The following is a 13,168-nucleotide window of genomic DNA, read 5'->3' as shown; positions in this document are numbered from 1 at the left end:
TACATTAAAAACATTCTTCTTTTCCTCAAAATCTAGAACGCCTAGAAGAAATCTGTGAAGGCGTTACGAAGTGCTATCACAAAAAATGTCAATAGCCTAAGTTTCATCAAAATTGAACTTATAGTTCATCCGGTATAATTATTTTGAAAATTGATATATTTCCGCTTTTTTCGAGATATTTCAAAATCTATGAAAGATATACGTATCTATTACCATTTGTGGATTTTAGAAGCATTAAAATTAGCAATATTTTTCTAATCTAACCGATCTTATAACTGTTACTCTTCCAAAGATGCCAAAGCTAAACATTGCAAAATAACTCCGTATTTCACTTATCGAGCGTGCTCGATATCCTCGCACAAAGCTAATAAATATATAATTTTACTAGAATCGAGGGTGAACGATTGAGGGGCACATGTAGGAACATGGCCTTGCTCGTATCAATTAAAGTGCGAGTCCCGGGTCCTCAAGATTGTACAACTTTGTAGGGGCTTGTCAGGAACGATATAACTTTTGATGTGAAACGTCCAAAGGTACGTGGGAGCACGATAAACCCTTGTTAACGAGATGGTAAACCAAGCGCGAAATTTAAAGTCTTATAGACGTTATTTTCTAGTATATAGAAGTAAATCTCCTTAAATCATGACTGTCTGGCGAGATCCTCCATTCCGGCTAGTATGTTATTAAGGAACAGCTTATTTGAATAATTGTGATAATAGTAGTTTTACAAAGTTCGGTCGACGATCAAGGGTTCAATCGATACTATTTTATTCCCAACGAAACGCAAATGTTGTGATAAATGCTGCAGAAACTTTAGATTATGAAAACATGAAACTGTCTTCCTGAACAATTCTACATCGCCCTGGTCAGGAACTTTAATTTGAAGAAAACAGATCCTCGTTATTATTTTGCTAACCAATAAGTTATAATGAAACATGACATTTTTTTCTTTCAAATAATTTATTATCTAATAACATTAGTATACTTATGAAATTATATTTTGTATTAATACATGGAAACTTTCGGGTTAATAAAAAGGGAATAATATATTATACATCTAGAAAACAGATACGTACGTGTACGTTTTTAACCAAGAACTACTACCTGCAGATGTTCCATCATTTTTAATCCTGAATTAAGCTTATGACACCATCTCTTTCAGCTCATTGTACAAATTCGTGAACTAAACTTTAATGAACTGCATCTAAAGTACAACAAACCATATCTGTTTATTAGCCTGAATTTTATAATTTCTAAGCCTTGTTCTTAATAGTTACTGGGTTTTGTTTCATCTGAAGGATGATGGAACGCATGCGTGAAACGTCCTTGCTGCCAGGTTTGGCTTTGGGATTGAAATCACAAAGTTTGGCAATTCGCTCCCACTCCGTGCCCGGTTGAATTTCATCGTCTTCCGCAACAAACTGTTTCTCAGCGTTCCTGGACAGAGAGAAGGTTACTAAAGCACAGGTCATCGCAATAAAACACCTGCCATCCTTCGATTCATTTGCTGCCATTCAATGAAAAACGCTCAATAAAACACTTCTATTGAATTGGAACGTACATTTTGAAACAAGCCACCATATACTAGAAACAATAATTGAAGCAAAATATTTGTCCTGCTCGTTTCGCCAAATTTGCCGCGACGTTGCCGTCATTTATGTAGTATACACGCGTTCGTACTGGATTTATTGAAAGGTCATAAGTCACGTTTTTTGCTTCAATTGTTGCCTACAATGAAATTTGACTGAGAAGGTCAATTATTTAAAAAAAGGCCATTTTGAGATTTAACTTTTGCCCTCACCATTATAAAAAATGATAGGGGTATCCCAATCTTATTGGTGTAAAATGGTTGTCAATTTTTCACGACCAATGGCGCATTTTAGTTAAAATGACAGTTAAGTCATAATTTTTTTCGGTTATGAGGATCCAACTTCATTTTTGGAAAATGTCTATTTAACAGTTGCGGCATTTTTGAAACCAACTGAATCGTTCGTTTTCCGTTAAAATTACAGTTATGCTGTTATTTTTATGCTTATCAATAGGATCCACAATCAATTTCTTTGACGGCTAGATTACCGTGTTATTTGTCAAAATTTACCAAAAAAAGATATCTATGGTGACTTATTTATAGAAGTTAGTATTACGTAAAATTCTTACAGAAGTAGGAGAGCATATGAAGAGAAATGCATATTTTTCGCTCTGTAAAGACTATGCCAGAAAACATATGTGAACGTTTTGAAGCATAATTGTTGTATCTTTTACATAGACTAAAAGTTGGCAAAATTCGATATTAAGTACGTTACTAGTTCTATAACAGAATTCATAAATATTTTTATAGGCCATAAGTGCGCCATGACTTTAAATTGATTCAACTAAATCCAACAATCATATTTGACACTTTTATAAAACACACCTTTATCAAAATAATTGCAATAAAGCAAAATGAATGTCTGATTGCTGTCAGATCATAGAAGAGTGAATTTCCATGAAGAAGAATGATAAAACAATTGAATACAAATTAGTGATTTGTAAAAAATTACATGTGCAGTGTCAACCATGAAAATATTCTGTTTCTGCCACCACACACAAACAAAAGTGTTGTTATCAAAATTGTTTGTGTTAAATGTTTGTTACTTACACCTCTCACAGACCTTACATAAATATCTTGACACAACACAAATACCCAAAAATCAAAATATTCACTTACTTTGCGGCATCCCTGTTAGTAATAACAGAAAAAAGAATGAGTTAGTTGAATACCAGTAGATTTTTAGAAGGATTTGTGAATTTTTTATATATTAGAAAATAGATAAAAGTACTACTAAATTTTTATAAAATAAAAAAGTTAGTTTTACCTATTGGCAGCTTTCGTTTTGGCAATTGTGTCTTCATGATTTCGGTACCAATCTTCCAATTCCTTCTTTGCAATTTCTCTCAGCTCATCTTTTTTTTTCTCTTCTTCTCGATCTATAAATGGTATATGCTTTTTAGAAGGAATTTTTTCAAAAAATATAAAAAAAGGATATTTAACATGGTGATATGTATCATAAATAATGACAAGTACAAATTTAACTATACATCTAAAAAAATTGTTATTAAATAAATTATGGTTGTAAATTATCTTTTAAATATATGTAATTGACGACGTAAAAAATATGATTGCGAATCTTTGAACACCACTGTTGACAAGGAATTTTTGAATCACCTATTTTTAAGAGTGGGCACTATTCAACAAAATTACATATGACAAAAAAGGGAGCAATGCAGAAATTTCAATGCACATCTAATTTAGTGCCTAAATATGACTTCATCAGTTTCTAGATAGTAACTCAGATATTTTCATAATAAAGCCAAAAAAAACGATTTAAAATTTTAACTTTAAACTGAATAATAATTGCAGGTAAGTACTTACCTTTTTCTTCTAACCTCTTTACTTGTTCCTCCCTCCATTTTCGAATTTTTTCAGGTTCTTCCCTGGGTCGACTCAATGACATCGGAGGAGAAATACCAGTTGAACCTGCAAACAACACAAAATAAAGCAAAAAGTCGTAACATGAAATAACTCATGTGAATTCCAAGGATATATGTATTGAGAAACATTTGCCTTGGATGTTTTTAACATTAATAGATGACTAAAATTGCTAGACCACAAAAACTTAAGCTTCTTAACCAATTAAAAGCATAGTAATATAAAAATTACTGAGTATAAGACAGCACACTGACATATCTGCTTACCAAACGCATCTTGGTGAGGTTGAACACCAAAAAAATCTAGAGGAAACATTTATATATACTATATATATAGATAAATAAATAAACACTATTAATAACTATTTACAAATATTGGTAAATTAAGCATTACTGAAAATGGCAAGCCTAGGATAATGTGCAATGTATGTTTAATAGTGTGACTTACCAGCGTAAGATTCTTTCTTTAGGTCAAGATCATTTTCCTGCTCAAATAAATCTTTTTTGTCTATTCCCTCCTGATCAAAATTCTCAACCATTTCAAAACTCCCTGCAGAATTAGTGGGATCATCTGGACATGTAAAGCAAAATAAAATATTCTGCTAAAGCTAAATTAAATAGTGGCTATTTGTTGCAAGTCTCAAAAAAGCTTTTCACCCCTTAGTTTTGTGCCTATCACAATAATAATATAATTCAAACAGGGTATTGAGTGTTTTTTTTTTAAGGAAAAACTGTGAAATCTATCAAAATAAAACAGCACTTCTTATAAGGATTACACTTTCAGAATTCTCTTACACAGTCCTAATTAATGCAATATGGCTCACAAGCAAATAAAAGACTGGAAACCTGGATGGAGTGTTTAACAATGCATTATTACACACAAAATAATAATATATTTTTGAATATTTACCCTTCAGTTTATTTGCTCATGTTACCTTATGTTTTACCAAGGATTTTACTTATTACTCAAGGATCTTATTGCTGTATTAAAAACTCAAGAGACATAGTGACCATGCAACAAACGAGGGATGACTTCGTGCAATAATACTAAGATTACGCCCCTTAAATATTGAGACTCACCACTATTTGTTAATGTAGAGGAGACGGCGACCGCTGCAGGTTTTACTTCATCTTCAAGTCCGGCTAATTCATTTTGTTCTCTTGCAAGGAACTCTGCTGCCGGGTCCACCTCCGGTTGGTCAAAATTGTCTCCAAATCCAGACATTTTTCTATATTTTAAAAATATACACGAATGAAGAAAAATGAAATTGATTAATTAATTAAACAAAATAGATGATGATGATTGACAATTTGTTGACGTTTGTGAGGTGTTATTTGATTTTCAACGTCAGCTAGTCTAATCCAAAGTTACAGCCATCTATGTTATAAAGCCATGAGAAAAGTTTACAAAAGTGCGTTGTGACGCAAATAGTAATATACTCTACTTTGGATATACAGTGTGTCAACGGATATACTTCACGAGAGAAAATTCTTTTAATGTAGATTTAGGAGAAAAAGGTTGTTTTTCAAAAAATCGACCACATCTTGAAATTCCGATTTGAGATACTAGATTTGCTATTGTTATACAAGGAAAACATTGTGATATGGTATTAGCGCTAGACGGCATTACAGCAACTTCAGTGGACAGCTATCCGGAAATAATGGAGTTTCAAGACCACAACCAACCAGTAAATACCAGGAGACGTTTATTATAAAAAGGTCAGAGTTTCTGTTTGGATTCTGTGCTGTTGCCAATTTTAAATCAAATTCGCTAAACGATGATGGCTGTGGACTGATCCAATCAACCAAATGTCAGTTTATGAGGTTAATTCTCAATTTCTCATCTCTCACATCATTCCAATTTCAAAATTATTAAAGTTTGTATTGAAATTTTCGAAGCTAAAATTTATCGAATTTTTGACTATTTTCAGTTACGGATTAAATTGTATTGCCAAACTACAACTCGCCTAAACTTAAAAACCATAATTCCATTGAAAATCATTAAAAAAATGTCTGACATTACTGGGGAAATCAAAGTCTTATCAAGAAATAATGTTCACATTAAAGACCGGGCTAATCTAAGTAAAATATTGCAAAACATGTCCCTTGGAGGCCTTGGGCAGTTACAAGTAGTCTCGGATTTTGATAAAACCATCACTAAACAACATGAGAATGGTGTCCCACATCTGAGTAGTTTTGGTAAGTTGATGGTTAAATTTTAAATTCTTGCACACACACATATTTTCAGGTTAAACTGAATTATTGTTTTTTCTGATTGTGATTTCATTTATAGGAATATTCAGTAGTATACCTTCAACTGCTCAAAATGAAATATATCAAACAACTGTTAAGAGTTTAAGACAAAAATATTACCCAATTGAAATGGATCCCCACATTTCAGTTGAAGATAAACTTAAACATATGGAAATGTGGTGGGACTTGTCTGAGAAGGCTATTAGGTAAGTAATTGTTATTATTAATTATTTAGTTATTTTATAATTATATAAGTAATGAATTTTAGTAGTGAATAAAAATAAGAATTAAAGTAATTAATTCTATTTTTATTAAACAATGTAATCACATAATTATAATTGTATAAATCCAAATATTTATATATTATTTTCTAAACAAATTAACAGTTGACAGAAAACCAAAGAGAAAAACTGTGTTTTCATTATTTTACCATAAACTGCCTATGGTTCCCACAAATTGGATCTACCTTGTGTGTTAATTTCCTTACAAGGTATAATTTGGTAGCTCTCATTATTGTAAATGGGAATAGACATTCTTGCAAAAATTTGAGGTCACACTTCAATGTAGCATTAATTTTTTAAATAGGTTTGGCATTTTTATAGTATTAATGATTTATTTTTTTTTATTCAAGGGGTCTAAAGGTTAGTCAAGAAGAGATAGATCAAGCATGTTTAAGTTCCAAATCATCTTTAAGGTATGTCCTGAAAACCTGTAACTTAGAAACTTTCCCCTAGGTTTTAACATTTAATTGAAATGTGTAATTATTATTTGTGCTTTACATCAATAACTAAATTCTAGAGATGGCAGTGAAGAATTTTTCAATTGTCTCTTTGATTCAAATATACCAGTTCTTGTATTTTCTGCTGGCTGTGGAGATATAGTTTTAGCCATATTGAAGCAGTCTGGTGTTTGTTTGCCTAATGTGAAAGTAAGTCTATACATATGTATAAATATAAATGTTACAATCTATGTATAAATGATTGTCACTTAATTAAAAACAACAAAAAAACTATTATTTACCTACCTATTTAATAGACTAATTTCCTTAGGTAATATCAAACTTTTTAAAATTCACTGAAGATGGTACTATATTGGGCTTCAAAGATAAAGTTATTCATGTATTTAATAAAAACGAATATGCCTTGAAAGACTTGGACTTTTACAATGAGGTAGCGAACAGAGGAAATGCAATTGTTATGGGAGATTCTTTGGGGGATGCTCAAATGACCAAAGGCATGGCGCATTGCCTGAACGTACTTAAAATAGGGTTCCTCTATGATCATGTAAATAACCTCTTCTTATAACTTTTGATTTGTTTTCAACCATTATTCAATTTTAGGTAGAACATAATTTGCCTCAGTATATGGATACATTTGACATTGTCCTTGTTGATGATCAAACAATGGATGTTCCAAGAGCAGTATTTGAATATATTAAAAATTCTAGCTCCTAAGTGGAACTTTTATTTATTTTTTGTGATATTTTCTTTTTAAGGATCTGTTCTTCTGACTCTCTTCTGTATTATTTAATTTATTTTTGAGGATAAAGTAGTAATCAATAAAATACAATTGGTAGAGTTATACGTTTTAATTATATTACTTACACCAAGCAAGTGCCCACAAAAAACTAACTAATAACTTCTTAATTAATTTGGATCTTTGGATTTTAGATGTTCTGGAAGTTCTTGGACCTCAACCTAAAAATGATTTAGGGTTGAATAAGTTAATTTATAACACTTTGAAACTGTTCAGATTTCTTTTAAGATATTGGAATCAAGAAAAGATAAAATATATGTCAGCCTGAATCTTATAGTAATATTTTTCAATTTTTGAAATTTGGTATATTTTTTTAGTCAAGTGGCTTCATTAAAACTTCAAAATTCTGAAAAAAATCTCTTACAAAGATGTTCTCATATGTTCCACAGGTTGTGCTAAGGCAATATGTAGGTATTCTTAACCTTATAAAGGGTGATCATTATGAAAAAAAAATTTGTAGTAAATGTTCAATTGTAAACGTAGGGCATTGGTTGGGCAATGTACTATTTACCATCAGGCATATTACTAATAACACATATTATTCTTCACAAAGGTGACTTGATTTTATATTTTTTTGTAATTAAATCCAGAATACATCTCTTAAAAAAAGAATTAAAAATTCCCATTTTATTTTCCAGATTGATTCTGACGTTTTCAATTAACAAACAATCAAAACACTCTCATAAAAGTGCAACTTTTAGTTAAAAATCAAACTTTACATCTTCAATGATTTTCAAGGTCTCCATATTGTGAATGAAATTTGGGACACCCTGTTCATAAATGATTTTCTACTTACTTTTGTAGCTTTTAATGCTACACCTTCAGGTAAATTTCTCTCTACATATTCCAGTAAAGTATCTGCAGTAGATCCAGTTAGTTTATTATATTGGACAAAAGAGAAGTAAGTTCTTTTCTCATATTGAACCCTATGTTTTTTGAAGATGTGCACTGACTTCAATACTGTGTATCTTTCATGGACTGGTTTGTTTAAGCTCCATCTAATCATTTTGTATTAGTAATCAAAAGTAAAATAATTTTGATGAATGTACTTACGATTTTGAATCAAGTCCTAAATGATTTCCAGTGGTCACTGCAAATTTACAAAAACTTTTCAATACTGCTGGTTCATTACTTCTTAATTCCAATTGCAATGTTTTAATTAATTTATCTGGTTCTTGAAGGGGCATTGAAGATGTTTCACTGACAGTTACTGGTTTATGTAAACTGCAAAGGTTCCTGCTCATGAACATTCTTGGAAATATCTGTTTCGTTAAATTCTACAATTTATAAATGATCATAATACGAATTTACAGTTTGGGGCTGCGATACATGCCATTTTAAAGAGGAAATCTAAAGAATTCAGGCAACAAAAAGATGATACTTCTAATTCAGCTTCTATATTCTATCTAAAAATTGTTAAACGGTTTCAATGTAATATGCAAGTAGCAGAATACTATAACAATTAACTTATATGTGTTATTTTAAAATTTTTATTCCATTCTGTTTTAATTATAATTAACTTTATATTATCCAAGAATTATATTTAAATTTTAAATACATAACCACAATTTCTTCCAGAATAGCCAGAGATGAATGACACTCTATAGGCACATCCGATTATCTCTTCTTGCTCGAGTGCATGGGAAAACAAAGATAATAAATAAAGTTTTGGCACGTGCATCTTAAATGGGAAATTCACATGAGGATATCAAACGTCAAAGTCAGCTGTGTACTATTTTGGTTTTTGAGTTCTAGAATCTTGATATTTATATTTAATATTTAACTGTTGAATTGAATTATTATTGACCTTATTGCCAAATTACCTTAAGGATATAAAGATTTGGGATAGATACGCCTTAAACTCTAAAACTATATTGAATAATGAGTTATATATTGGTCTAGGATTACCAAAACAGCATACCATGGCAGCAGCTGAACCTGAAAGTTTTGATAGGAACGGTTCTTCCTCAAAAGGAGCTCGTGTAAACGAATTTGGGAACCCTGAGATAGCCCAAGAAAGCTCTATAGATGAGTTTGCTGCTCCTGAGGAAGCCAGGTTTGAATGCCCAATTTGTTTGGCATGGTTGCGAGATCCTGTGCTGACATCCTGTGGACATCGTTTTTGCAGGAACTGCATCCATGACTGGTTACAGTAAGTACGTTTTTGGTGAAAATCAAGGTATTTATACTTGAAAATTCATTTTTTATCCATTTTTATCCATTACATCTTCATGCTTATGCTTTAATAAAAATTAGATATTACTTTATTTGTAATGTGTTGAAGAGAATCTACAAGGAGGTAGATAATTCAAATTTCATTTATTTACTGAAGACCTGATATATGATGTAAAGTTGTTGGTTGTATTTATATTCAATATTTTTGTTTTTACAAAACATCAATTTTATGTCAGATGATTCACATTTTAATGACATGAGTCATAATAACTATGATTTCATAATTCTAATGAAAACTATGTATGCAGGATTTAACTGATCTGAAATAAGTTATTTTTATGTGGGTTAGGAAAGGGAATGCTGCTTGTCCTGTGGACAACATGAAACTTGATAAGAATAAGGATATATTTCCTGATAATTTCACTAGAAGGGAAATATCACAGCAAAGAACAAAGTGTCCCAACATTGTTAGGGGTTGTCTAATTGAATTATCACCATTAGATGTGGAAGAGCATCTTTTAGTTTGTGAGTTTAGGTAAGTTCTTGACCTTAGCAGGAACATTCTCATTTAAAGTTTGATTTGAAGACCTCCAGAGCTACCAGATCATGAGAAATTGAGATGCATTTTTGTCAATATTGGTTGCTATGAGAAGTTTGAAGATGATCCAGAGTTACAGAGACATCTTGAACAGAACATTCAACAACATTTGGCTGTAAGTAGGGAATTATAATACATATTAAGGATAATAGGTTTAGTCTGTAGAATATATTGTCATCTTAAAGTATGAAAATGCAAAGTCCACTTTGGCTATTTTTACAGTATAGCTGAAAAACATAATAGTTTCACATTTTAAGAGAGTACTTTAACTCCAAAATTTGGACAGTTTATTATGTACGAACCTAATTTATAATCTTTATAATAACACCTAAAATGCAATTTGCAATATTTTAGGCTGCTAACATATTTGCATGATCTGCTATTTCTAAAGTTACTCACTTTTTCCAATTTTCAATTCATAAACTTCTGAGCATTTTTTGGTTTTATAATTTCGAAAATTATCCTTTTAGAAATTTTTTTTATAATTAAACTAGGACAGCACAAATAACATTATTCTCTACTTCAATTGATAATAATAATTATAAGTTCAGACCATAGGCTGTAAGGCTTACTAGTGGACTTGGCTTGTGGCTTTGAACTCTGACTTTTATATTGGTAATACAGTTACCAGTGCATTATCAAATTGTGAAATCTTGTCAATTTGATATGACATGAATTAGTTTCAATTAGCTTTACCGAGTTTCCCAATGGATTTGGCTCTGTTCCATCTATTGGAAAGGAGTTACCAGTGAGAATTTTAAACTGTGAATTATCTACTCCGTTCCCAGATAATAATAAAAACGCAGGTAACAGCAAAGTTTTCTTATGCGCTTTGTGGTGTTACATTCCGTTGAATTAATTGACTTATATGCCTTTGATTAGAAAGCAATTAAACCATAAATCATTTTTGGATGAAATGGAAACTGAATAGTACCTGGTTTTTCACACATAAAACAGTGACAAAACACGGCCTTTTTGAATTGTAAGAATTGTTTGAAATATTGGTTTCAAGTAACATAGACCAGATTACAGACTGCTAGTATTTATCTTATTAATGAACTTGCCCATTCGGTCTTATACTTTGGTCCGTCTATTGGTTGTGTACAGTTACTACCATTAACAGCAAGTTGTGTTGGTTCGTTGCTGCACGGCGTTTTGGTAATGATTGTTTTACGTACATTACCCGGTTTAAAATAAAATATTATTTAAAACATCAACCGCCTACAATCGAATAAATCAAAATTTCATAAAAAATTCCGTGGAAAAATTTCAAAATCGCCTCATATAATGTGGTTTAGAAAGCCAAGAAGGAGATTTTGAACATTATTATAAACTTTTTACTTAGTTTTCCTTTTAAATTTTGGCATTTGAAATACAATTTTTTTACGAGTGTTCTATTTGTTGTCCGCCTCATATACCTATTAATGAGATGAAGTATAATTTTTAAACCTGAAACTAACTGATAATAACGTTGCATGTTTAGATATAAAAATTTCCATTGTATGGTCTTTCAGTTAGTATCACAAGCATACTCAAAAGCTACAATAAATCAAAGCAATGAAAGTGCCAGCTCAGCTTTAGCTCAGGCCAATTTTTGGGACCCACCATCAAAACAGGAATCTTCTAGCCAATTAAACCAAGATGAAAATATGCAAAATCTACTAAGGTGATTAGATAATAATATTGTGAGAAATAATCCGACTAAGTGGAATTAGATCAAACGAATGGTAACGGCCTGATAGCGTTGCTAAGAAGATAATATTCATGGTAACATTGAAATGAAGACACTATTTGTCGGTTTCGTGGATTTTAAGGGTTAGTAGAACAACGAGTGACAACTTCACCTGGAAAATAATTTTTATCAAAACCATAAAACCGATCAATGCTGTGTCTTTATGTCAACGGTTCCATGGATATTATCCTCATAGTAAAGTTGCCAGGAGTTTGATTTATTCACATTAAATACACAATTAAAAATACTATTTATTTAGAGCCCTGTATGAAAAGATAGTATATCTGGAACAAAAAACCAGGGAACAAGATATCATCATAGCCAATATGTCGCAGCAAGTTTCAAATTACTCGACTACAATATCAAATTTCCAGCAAAGGTACTGTAACGGATCTTTCATATGGCATTTCAATGACTTTAAAACCAAAATTACGGCAATGAGAGAAAATATGCGACTTATGCATTACAGTCCTGGATTCTACACCAGCCCATATGGATACAAGCAAGTTATTTTATTTCACTATTTGTCTCATTTATTTATATACTATTCCACAGGTTGTGCATTAGAATAAATCTTTCCCCAAAAGACTCGAATTATTTAGCAATTTTGTTGCATGTGATGAAGTCGGAACATGATCACGCCTTGGATTGGCCGTTTTGTGGTCGTTTGACTGTTACAATAGTGCATCCAATGTATGACTGTTTATTTTCTATAATTGGTTAATAAATGAAATTTTTTTTAGGCAATCTTACAAAAATATTAAAGAAACTATGATGTCACGTCCAGAACTACAAGCCTTTAACCGTCCAATACATGATCTAAATCTGAAAGGATTCGGATATACCGAGTTTGCTTCGGTTGAGGAATTGCTCGATCAAGAATTTGTTGCCAATAATCAGCTTATTGTCAAAGTTAATGCCCAGCCAGTGTAGATATTGCAAGTCATCTGGCAGATATATGCTGCTCAATATAAAGTTTACCTTTAAACTTAATTATTAAGCTTTTTATCATATCACTTGTAGGTATCTTTAAAAATAAGCTCCATTCGTCCATTTTAAATCAAATCTAATCTACATTCCATACAATTTTGTGATTTTACGAAATGTATTTTTGTATGTGGAAGTTAAGATAGTATTTGAAATTTTATATTTATATTAATATTGTTTATCTATTTTTGGACTATTTATCTTTGTATTGTATTCTCGAATGATTTTATGTATGTTATGTTTAATAATTCAATAAAACATATTGATTTGTTGAAATTAATTATTTTTGGAATCACATATAAACGGATGGATAACACAAATGAAAGAACACATTTTTGGATGATGTTCAAAGCAAGATCTTTAAGAAATAAGAAAAAACAAAGATATACGATTTTCACCATCAATTGGGAGCTTGTGATT

At 31.1% G+C, this 13,168-nt stretch overlaps 4 protein-coding genes across 6 annotated transcripts; 2 read left to right on the top strand and 2 right to left on the bottom strand.

The window, feature by feature from the left end:
* Positions 1 to 941: 941 nt before the first annotated feature.
* Clc (clathrin light chain) lies at positions 942 to 4,783 on the bottom strand. 3 transcript variants are annotated; one of them, XM_066390408.1, is made up of 7 exons: positions 4,549 to 4,783; positions 3,917 to 4,039; positions 3,736 to 3,771; positions 3,413 to 3,517; positions 2,856 to 2,967; positions 2,708 to 2,719; positions 942 to 1,437 (listed from the first exon to the last, which is right to left on the bottom strand). In XM_066390408.1, the coding sequence occupies exons 1-7, from the start codon at positions 4,691 to 4,693 to the stop codon at positions 1,254 to 1,256; spliced, it is 717 nt and encodes a 238-aa protein (XP_066246505.1). In that variant the 5' UTR covers positions 4,694 to 4,783; the 3' UTR covers positions 942 to 1,253. The 3 variants fall into 3 exon arrangements, with proteins under 3 accessions (XP_066246505.1, XP_066246506.1, XP_066246507.1); XM_066390409.1 differs by lacking the exon at positions 2,708 to 2,719 and having other exon boundaries at positions 4,549 to 4,782; XM_066390410.1 differs by lacking the exon at positions 3,736 to 3,771 and having other exon boundaries at positions 4,549 to 4,782.
* A 550-nt stretch (positions 4,784 to 5,333) lies between these two features.
* cN-IIIB (cytosolic 5'-nucleotidase IIIB) lies at positions 5,334 to 7,263 on the top strand. Its single transcript, XM_066390400.1, has 6 exons — positions 5,334 to 5,667; positions 5,762 to 5,927; positions 6,353 to 6,415; positions 6,520 to 6,649; positions 6,771 to 7,004; positions 7,061 to 7,263. Exons 1-6 carry the CDS (start codon positions 5,478 to 5,480, stop codon positions 7,172 to 7,174), a joined length of 897 nt encoding a protein of 298 aa, XP_066246497.1. The 5' UTR covers positions 5,334 to 5,477; the 3' UTR covers positions 7,175 to 7,263.
* On the bottom strand, positions 7,257 to 8,765 carry mRpS10 (mitochondrial ribosomal protein S10). The gene is made up of 4 exons (XM_066390414.1): positions 8,590 to 8,765; positions 8,310 to 8,533; positions 8,053 to 8,254; positions 7,257 to 7,417 (listed from the first exon to the last, which is right to left on the bottom strand). The coding sequence occupies exons 1-4, from the start codon at positions 8,590 to 8,592 to the stop codon at positions 7,367 to 7,369; spliced, it is 480 nt and encodes a 159-aa protein (XP_066246511.1). The 5' UTR covers positions 8,593 to 8,765; the 3' UTR covers positions 7,257 to 7,366.
* Positions 8,766 to 9,090: 325 nt separating this feature from the next.
* Traf6 (TNF-receptor-associated factor 6) lies at positions 9,091 to 13,024 on the top strand. The gene is made up of 7 exons (XM_066390271.1): positions 9,091 to 9,408; positions 9,781 to 9,966; positions 10,018 to 10,144; positions 11,544 to 11,695; positions 12,021 to 12,263; positions 12,317 to 12,454; positions 12,505 to 13,024. Exons 1-7 carry the CDS (start codon positions 9,179 to 9,181, stop codon positions 12,692 to 12,694), a joined length of 1,266 nt encoding a protein of 421 aa, XP_066246368.1. The 5' UTR covers positions 9,091 to 9,178; the 3' UTR covers positions 12,695 to 13,024.
* The last annotated feature ends 144 nt before the right edge of the window (positions 13,025 to 13,168 follow it).

The sequence above is a fragment of the Euwallacea similis genome, chromosome 5, assembly GCF_039881205.1.
Source record: "Euwallacea similis isolate ESF13 chromosome 5, ESF131.1, whole genome shotgun sequence".
Taxonomy (NCBI): domain Eukaryota; kingdom Metazoa; phylum Arthropoda; class Insecta; order Coleoptera; family Curculionidae; genus Euwallacea; species Euwallacea similis.
Note: the sequence above shows the minus strand (reverse complement) of the source record. Positions and strands in the feature narration are given on the sequence as shown.

Coding starts and splice junctions, on each gene's coding strand:
- Clc (XM_066390408.1), bottom strand. CDS start 4,693: ATGTCTGGATTTGGAGACAATTTTGACCAACCGGAGGTGGACCCGGCA. Junction 4,040..4,548: donor CTCTACATTAACAAATAGTG/GTGAGTCTCAAT, acceptor TTACATGTCCAG/ATGATCCCACTAATTCTGCA. Junction 3,518..3,735: donor ACCTCACCAAGATGCGTTTG/GTAAGCAGATAT, acceptor TGTTGTTTGCAG/GTTCAACTGGTATTTCTCCT.
- Traf6 (XM_066390271.1), top strand. CDS start 9,179: ATGGCAGCAGCTGAACCTGAAAGTTTTGATAGGAACGGTTCTTCCTCA. Junction 9,409..9,780: donor TGCATCCATGACTGGTTACA/GTAAGTACGTTT, acceptor TATGTGGGTTAG/GAAAGGGAATGCTGCTTGTC. Junction 12,264..12,316: donor ACCAGCCCATATGGATACAA/GCAAGTTATTTT, acceptor ACTATTCCACAG/GTTGTGCATTAGAATAAATC.
- mRpS10 (XM_066390414.1), bottom strand. Junction 8,255..8,309: donor TTAGGACTTGATTCAAAATC/GTAAGTACATTC, acceptor CAAAATGATTAG/ATGGAGCTTAAACAAACCAG. Junction 7,418..8,052: donor TAGCATTAAAAGCTACAAAA/GTAAGTAGAAAA, acceptor AATCATTTTTAG/GTTGAGGTCCAAGAACTTCC.
- cN-IIIB (XM_066390400.1), top strand. CDS start 5,478: ATGTCTGACATTACTGGGGAAATCAAAGTCTTATCAAGAAATAATGTT. Junction 5,928..6,352: donor TTGTCTGAGAAGGCTATTAG/GTAAGTAATTGT, acceptor TTTTTATTCAAG/GGGTCTAAAGGTTAGTCAAG. Junction 7,005..7,060: donor TAGGGTTCCTCTATGATCAT/GTAAATAACCTC, acceptor ATTCAATTTTAG/GTAGAACATAATTTGCCTCA.